This window comes from Equus asinus, chromosome 2, assembly GCF_041296235.1.
Source record: "Equus asinus isolate D_3611 breed Donkey chromosome 2, EquAss-T2T_v2, whole genome shotgun sequence".
NCBI lineage: Eukaryota > Metazoa > Chordata > Mammalia > Perissodactyla > Equidae > Equus > Equus asinus.
The window spans coordinates 36,309,305-36,317,872 of record NC_091791.1 but is presented as its reverse complement, the minus strand read 5'-3'; the positions used below and the strand labels follow the sequence as shown (position 1 = coordinate 36,317,872).

General features: G+C 43.1%; 1 protein-coding gene across 2 annotated transcripts in view; it reads right to left on the bottom strand.

Annotated features, from left to right (window-relative positions):
• Nucleotides 1-1,443: 1,443 nt before the first annotated feature.
• Nucleotides 1,444-8,568, bottom strand: part of MYOF (myoferlin) — a 152,848-nt gene continuing 145,723 nt past the window's right edge. For both annotated transcript variants that reach the window (XM_014862955.3, XM_044754016.2), the window contains 5 exons: nucleotides 8,300-8,399; nucleotides 5,735-5,925; nucleotides 3,622-3,731; nucleotides 3,090-3,237; nucleotides 1,444-1,718 (listed from right to left, as the gene is read on the bottom strand). In XM_014862955.3, coding sequence (XP_014718441.1) covers nucleotides 1,680-1,718; nucleotides 3,090-3,237; nucleotides 3,622-3,731; nucleotides 5,735-5,925; nucleotides 8,300-8,399 — 588 coding nt within the window. In that variant the 3' untranslated portion in view covers nucleotides 1,444-1,679. The remainder of the gene's footprint in view (nucleotides 1,719-3,089; nucleotides 3,238-3,621; nucleotides 3,732-5,734; nucleotides 5,926-8,299; nucleotides 8,400-8,568) is intronic.

The window sequence follows — 8,568 nt, the reverse complement described above, 5'->3', positions numbered from 1 at the left end:
TACTCAGGAGGGGAATTACCGAGTCAAAGGGCACAAACATTTTTAAGGCCTTTAACATATTTCTCTAGAATGGTTGTACTAATATATTCACTTATGAAATTGAAGGATCACTTTGGGGCCCAAGAGGTATCAAGGAAAAAGTGGCATTTGAACCAGAACTTCAAGGACGGGCAGAACATCCACCAGTGCAGGTGGGTGGAGGTGTTCCTAATGGGAGATGATGTGTGCAGACCCAGGGAGGAGATGCAAGGTGCCTGGGGGAACGGCGAGCATTCCGATTTAGCTAGCCCTGTGTCTCTCAATCTTCTTACGTACTGAGCACACTTTGAAGGCTAGGATTTTGGGCAGAATATTGAACGGAATTAAAATGTTCAAAATATAAAACAACTCAGAAATAACAGCAAGATAGTCACCATTATGGTATAATATTGTGTAAATGTCCAGAAGGTCCATTACAGCACCATTTCTTGCTCCCCTCAGTTCCGTGTTGCTCTTTGAATAGAACTGTTTGCTGATGTCATCATGGTCTCATATATTAACAGGACAATGTTCTCACATGTTCTAGCAGACATGCTGTCTTTGGGGTCAGCATGGAGCCACACTGGGTTGATACTGTCATTCATTACTTGACCATCTCAGTTTCATGCTCCTCTTGACAGCCCTCCCATTGGTGGTATAGTATTGTGATTAAAAGAAGTTAAGAACCCAGACTATGTGCCAAGGTGGGTTCAAATTCCAGCTCTACCATTTATTGGTTGTGTAGCCTTGGGCAAGTTACTTAACCTCTTTGTGACTCAATTTCTTCAACTGTGAAATGGGGTTTACATAATGTTACCCCCACCTTTACAGAGTTACCTTGAGGATTAAATAAGTAAACATGCATAAAGCACTTAAACAGTGCTGTGCATAAAATAAGTACTTTTAATATATGTTAGCTGTTATTATTTATTATATTATATATTTATTATATTACTATATTATAAATTTATTTATTGTATTACATATTTATTATATTAACCCTCTGGCCAAGATGTGGCAGCACACATATAAAGGGTTTATGGCCAAATGGTAGGCTATGGCCTTCCATCCACTGAGACCCAGACGACTAGAAACTGTCTCCTTCCCAACTCAGCCCACAGCCTCAACAATCAGCTATCTGTCAAAGGTGAAACATTTTTATTTGGGTTCATCACAGAGGTTGAATAGAGTCTTATGACATTAATCCATATATAATATCATAACAATGGTTATAGGCATAAATAAGAATTGTTCGAACTATTCTGTTTTTATAATGCATACTCCTGTTTGTTGATTACTAAGTATATGAAGTCATGATGCAGAAATTTTCGAATTCTATTTCAGCAATTTCCAAAAACTGAATTATAGAACTGAGGATACATAAAAAAGATAATTTTAAAATGGAACCAGCCACCTTGAAAAATATTCTGAAAAACATGGTTAAAACTTTTAATATTTCAAGAGACAATAAGATAAAAATGTTGCTTGTTGGCCTGACTTCCCAGGACAGAGGCCCTCTGGGAAGCGATGGGCCTCAGAGGAGTAGCCTGCCCCTGGAATGCAGCCTCAGACACAAATAGAACCACTCCTGCTTTTGGTCCATAAACAGAGACAGGGCCCCTCAATGCTGGATGACTCTTGAAAGGAAGCCTTTGCTTTCACTACGCATTTGGCCTCACAATCTTCATTGACAAATAGTTCTGAAAAGGAAACAAAAACAGCATTAAAAATACATCTATTTAAGTTAAGGTTCCTCACCTTTGGCACTATTAACAGTTAGGCCACATGATTCTTTCTTGTAGGGGGCTGTCCCGTGCATTGCAGGATTTTAGCAGCATCCCTGACCTCTACCCACTAAATATCCATAGCACCCCCGCTTTGTGACAACTAAAATGTCTCCAGACATTGCCAAATGTTCTCTAGGGTGCAAAAATCTCCCCCAGTTGAGAACCACTGGTTTAAATCAATAGAATTTAAATAAGGAAAAAAAAAATAACTATGAGGAGTTGTTTAAATGGTTCAGACAGACTGGACCACCTACAGCTGGAAAACAGTGTCACGGACTCACAGCTAACAGACTGAGAGGATTGTACCACTATGGTGGTTGTATGATTATGCTCCTAAATATGAAATAATCTATATTATTGTTAACATGAATTGAAGTGAGAGTATCTGAATGTCTTGACTATCCCTTCTCCACTTGACAAACTGAGCTTAAATGCCCCCTCCTTGGCTGAGACTATCGTCAGCAATGGGATCCTACGGTCATTTGTTCATATCTCTAAAACAGCTTGCCTCTCATAGGAATTTACTTGTTCATATGTCGCTTGTCGTCCGGCTATGAACTGCTCACGGGCAGAAATCATGCCTTGGTCATCTCTGCACCCCAATTCCTAGCATATAGTAGATGCCCAATAAATTCCTTGACTGGAGGAATGAAGGTACTCCTTCTAGGCATCCTGCCTAACTTCCCATTTGTACTCCCAATCATGACTGAAGTGACTGAGGTTAATTTAAGGAGGAGGTTTTATGATGTGGGCCTTAACAAATGAGTAAGATTTTGATAAATACATGGGCAAAGGCATAGCATTGGCAAAGGCAACCTGGCAGGTAAGGGCAATACTTGTTTGGGGGGCCAACTATCTAGTTAGGGTGGAGTTCAGGGTTTGTGTAGACCTATAATGAGCCTAATTTGGGAATCCGTGAATACCAGGATAAGGAGTTAGCATGCAGGATGGTTTGGAACAAGAAAGTCTGAAGGCAAGAAGCTCAACTGGAAATACTGGCTATAGTCCAAATGTACATTGATAAAGGCCTGAGAGATTTCTCCGAGAATTCCTGAAACCAAAGCTTTTTGCAGACCATAATATTTTGCCTGTAATTTGTGAAACTCTAAGAATGTAATTCTAATCACAGAACACATTACTGTATGTTTTCCAAAGGCTGAGGGTTGTGACGCCGTAACTGCTAAGTAGGTCATTCTTCCGAACAGCAATAAAGGCAAATATGAAGTTAGATGGCCGACCACAATTCACACACAAAAGCCAAGACAAGAGGCCAAGGGCTCGCACCGGTAGGGAGTACAGGAGCACGGCCACGAAGAGCAGCAGGATCAGCAGGATCAGCAGGCCGATGATGACCCACTTAAATCGGCGCCACACGATGAACTTCATGGTCTTACACGGGTTGGTGAACCAGAGGAAGGAGGTTTCTGGTCGGCTAAATTGCAAAGAAACGGTATTACCTACCCAACTCAGAAGAGACAGCTATTTCACCTCAGAGCATAACACAGTTTAAAAAATAATCAATAACATTTACAAAGTCAAGAAAAGATCGTATTCCCCTTAGTTGGCTGAGAAAGACTCTTTAACCTATTATGGCTTCCTAAGATGCTGAAGGCACACTGGACTTTGTGTTCATGGGAAAACGGAACGATTAAAATAAAGCCAGATCACCAACCTCTCCAGTCCCTACCCCCCACTATTAAGTATAAAATTAGAAGGACAACCGCTAATCCATTCCATTAAGCCAATTGGAAGGGGGACTTTCAGACTGCAGGTGTTTGGGAATCAGACAACACCGAGAACAAAGAGGCCCTCTCACTTTGGTGGGTCCAGCTTGGGGTTCATGTTGGGTTCATCCCGTCCCTTCCCAGCTGGCCTCTCGTCGGCCTCCTTCTCATTGAGGACTTCCAACGTCATCTCCACTTTCCCCTTCAGTAAAGCAGAACAGGTTAAACATATGACATCACGTTTCATAAATATTTTCACTTCAACCCAAGGAGTATTCCCTGAGCAATGATTTGTATTTTTGTAAAACAATCCTTAGATTGCCTTAAATTTTCCTCAAGAGATTTCATCACATTTCCTCTTCCATGTGTTTCTGAACCGACTCTGTGTGGGAAACCGCAAGGACAAATTGCTTTCTCTCCTCCCTGCTCCCTGCTTTCTATGCTCTGTATCCCCATCATTCTAACTTTCTCACATCCATCTCTTTGCCTTCTCACACACCTTTCTTTGTTACTTTACTTGGACCCAGATTAACCAGACTACTGTTAATCAGAGTATCTTGTATAACTGCAGGCTCCAAGAGAGCCTACAAGCTTCACACTTACCATGTACCCACACTGCGAGGAGCATTGCTGGCATTTAGTGGGTACCTATGTACACTAGCTGAATAAACAAATGAATGAGTGAATGAATGAATGCTGCCTCCCTGTTCCCAGGTTCCTGAGTGATGCACTGGGCACTGTTTAAGCCTTCTATACGGTAATCTCATGTAATGCTCACGGCAAGTCTATAAGGCAGGTACTGCCATTATCCTCCTGTGCACGTGAGAACACTAAGGCTGAAAGAAGTCTAGAAACTTGCTCACTTCTACAGCCAGCCTTAACCAAGGTTGTAACAGGCTTTCTAGGACCCTAGAAAGCCCATTAGGTCACAAACAGTTTGACAATCTTTGACTTTGACAATCATTTAGGTGGGGGAGCACAGATGACTCCTATGTTGACTGTAGCAAGGTGCTCCATCTCTCCAAGCCTGGGTCTTTTTTTGTTTTTTCTTTGGTGAGGAAGATCGGCCCTGAACTAACATCTGTTGCCAATCCTCCTCTTTTTCTTTTTTGCTTGAGGAAGATTAGTCCTGAGCTAACATCTGTACCAATTTTCTTTTATTTTGTAGGTGGGATGCTGCCACAGCATGGCCAATGAGTGGAGCAGGTCCGTGCCCAGGATCTGAACCCACGAACCTGGGCCACTGAAGAGGAGCACACAGAATTTTAACCACTCAGCCACGGGACTGGCCCCCTCCAAGCCTGTCTGTCGAATTTATAAAGTGGAGATAATGCCTACTCCATGGGGTTGTCAGCAGAACTAAATGAGATTATGTGCAAACTAATCAATAACGGCAGAAAGCAGATAAGCGGTTTCCTGGGCCAGGGGTGAGGGAAGCCACAGACTGCAAAGGACACAAAGAAAGTTTTGGGGTAATGGGAATGTTCTGGATTTTTATTCTGGTGGTGGTTTCATGAGTGCATACATCTGCTGAAACTCATTGAATTGTGAACTTTAAATGGGTGCAGTTTATTTATGTAAATTATACCTCAAAATTGTTTTTAAAAACAAGACTATGAATGCAAGACATAAGTGCACCAAGCACGTTGCCTGGTTCATAATCAATGATCTAAAGTGTTGGCTATTGTTAATAATACATGATAATTAGGAAGTCTTTTGTGACGCGGCATGGTAACCTGCACTTTTGCTTCTATATCACAGTATATCTTGAGTTCTCCAAACTTGCTTATAAATTATGGCCTTCTTGCTCAATGGACGGCGGCACTCCCTGCTTCTTCCACCTTTTTTTAATTTTTTTTTTAACGAGAAGAGCTCAAATTTGAAGTTCCTTTTTCTGTACTGGATTGTACTGGAAACTCAGGATAAAAAAACCTTCCTGGTGAAGGAGGGTCTTAAAGAAATATAGTGCAAGCACTCAGACTCCCAATTTTTTGACAGTTCCAACCCCTCCACTTCCACTCAACCCCAAAATATGCTCATGGCATCCCCCATCTTTTCTTATAATCCCAGGTCCACACTGTCCCCATGATTTAAAATCGCACCAATTTAACACTCCCTTATCTTATCTGGAGTACATCTATTGATAAAGGGCAAAACCTAAGTAATAAAAGGAATAAACAACCCCCAACCAAGAAATACTCATACAGCCATCACACGGGAGCCATCTTTCTCTGCATAGCATGGCCACCATCCTTTCATGGACTTCTGCTCAAACAGTGAGGCGGTTTTAGCTTTAAGGGGGTTCATGGCCTTGAGGTCTGGAATCATGTCCAAATTGCATTTCTCCGACGATTTTGCTGGAATGATGGTATGATGCAAATCAAGTTCCAGGAAACCTAGCCAAGGAAACATTAAACCCAAATAAGCTTCAAGTGGATCAGCCATGTTCATAAGTGAACAGAATGTTCTTGTCAGAGGAGAGCAGACAGTGATTTTGAACAGGTGATGGATGAGTTAGAGAAAGGGACCCTGGTAGACGTTTAAAATTCTTTCCAGATAGGATGGAAAATGGCAGAAGAAATATCTGTCCACTGCTCTGCATCTCACAGAGGACTATACCTTTTGTTTCTCAAAGATATAAGATTAAACAGAGCTGTTCTACAAGCTCAAAATCATTAAAGATCTAGAGACGATTTCCGCTGAACTTGAATTTGGAATTTGCTCATATTGATTCCGAGCTGCCCTCAGCACAGAGGTCATTTGGCTTTGGGTAAAGATAACTGGCACTTGGAACATGGGAAGCCCCATGGAACAGTGATGTTCAAGTCTATCCTAGTGTAACCTCAGAAACAGGAGCTTGAGAAGGAACACAGCAGCTCAGCAGAACATTGTCTCTAGAAACTAAGACGCCCAGATCAGGGTGCCCGGAAAAGTATATTTTCTCTTCTGTGATGTGAGGCATAAACTATGTGGTACCACCTTAACTGACTGCCTTTTGGGCTTGGGAACTCCCATGAGCCCTTTCCTTAAGAAAAGGGCATGTGTGATGTGGGGTCAGATCTATGGACTACTGGGAGAAGAGCTGATCTCCAACAGTGGCAGCAAAGGAAACAGGGAGGTTATGAAGATTCTCTTTAAACTGTCAGGTTCAGAACATGCCCTTCATTTCATAACGGACGCACAGCCCACGATTTACTCAGCCTTTCTTGAGCTAATCCCTGCTTTTATCTTGTCTCTCCTTTTGGTGATAGCTACAACCATTTGCCCACTAGCCATTTAGAAATGTAGTCATTCTCTTTATTTGTTGTCAGACTATTTCATTTAAATCCCAAGGGAAAAGCCTCTACTATTCTGGAATTTACTGCTGTATGCTTTATAAGTTAGCATACTTGCATACTTATTTGTTTGTTCAATTCTTATTAAGCACCGGCTAAGTCAAAGCCACTGCACTTAGCATTGTGAGAGGTAAAGGGATGAACAAGATACAGCCATTGGCCACCAGGGGCTCTTCCTCTGCCAGGAAAGATGTCCTGGAAGCAGGAAGATGAGTTAGGAGCTACTGTAACAATTGGCCAAGAGAAAATTCGGTCTGAACTGGTAAGTGGCAGAGATTACGGAAATAAGAAAATAAATATGCATAATAAAGCAGATTACATCATTAGGACTGAGTTGGGGGAAAGAGAGGACCCACAGAGGGCTCAGGGTACTTTCGCCTGGGCGACTGGGACAATGGAGGGACCATGAACAGCAAAAGAAGTTCATGAGGACAGCAGGTATGAGGTCAGGGAAGAAAGGCTGAGTTTGATTTTGGTCATGATAAATTTGAGGGGCCAGCCAAACATAAAGGTGAAAGTTTCTCTTGGGGAGTTGGGAATAATCATCATAATAGTTTTTTTTCTTAATAGAGATATAATGGATGCAAAACATTGTGTAAGTTTAAGGTGGACAATGTGTTGATTTGATACATGGATATGCTGCAATATGATCCGTCATAATAGTTTCTTATTACCATAGGTCAGGCACTGTGGACAATCAGGCTGCACAGCCTGGTTCTGAAGTCATACCTTGCTGAAAGGTGAAACTTCACCTTCAACCGAGGTGAGAGTGGGTTCATCACTGGGAGGGCCTGGGGAAGAGCTGAAGGACCCCAGGGAACACAAAGGCCTGTATTTAGAAAGTACGAGGAAGAAAGAGAGCAGGCCAGTGAGACAGAGCCAAAGTCTGGGATAGCAGAATCACACGAGCGCTGCGCTATTGGGGGGTGGTGGGTGATGCCACAAAAGGGAGGGGCCCAGAGTGGGGGGTTTAATAAGTGCCTTCAGCCACAGAGGACGATGGACCTGGGGGAACAACAATGGCTGGGGAGACTGGGGGACCTCAGTAACTTTGAGAGCAACGTGGAGGAGGAGGGTGGGAGCCAACTCTGAAGTGCTGAGGAGAGAGAGAGGGGGTGGTTTGGAAGTAGAGGCAGGGGTGTGGCATCCCTCTGTGAAAACAGGAGACAGGAGCTGGTGCAGAGGCTCCACAGGAGCCTGGAAGAGTGGACTGAGCCCACAGAAAGGGGTGACAGTCACTGTGCGCACTTCTCAAAGGACCTGAGATAGCGGATGGGCAGGCCACACTGCCCAGAGGACATCCAGGTGGTGAGTGTGCCCCCACCCCTAATTACCCACAAGTACTGAAGATTTAAATAACTGATTCCAAGTTTTAATTATTTCACTAGTTCCGAGTACAATTTCTTGGAGGAAAATTTCCAAAAATAATGCCTACCCAAGTAGTCATCCAGAGAAAACTTGTCATTATCCCATATCTGAATGACCAGTCTGGGTGGGACCCGAAATTCAGTTTGGTCAATACTCCAGAAATGCTCCTGAAATGACAAAAGCAACAGACAAGCCAAATGACACTGATGACTGGACTCTGAACCCCTCTCCTTGGGTCCCCTGAAAGCCCAGCATTAAGGCATGGGGCCTTTTCTCTCCTTTGCACCCCCGGCACCTCCTCCCCTCGTCCCTACCCTTCCACTCCATGCATATGGA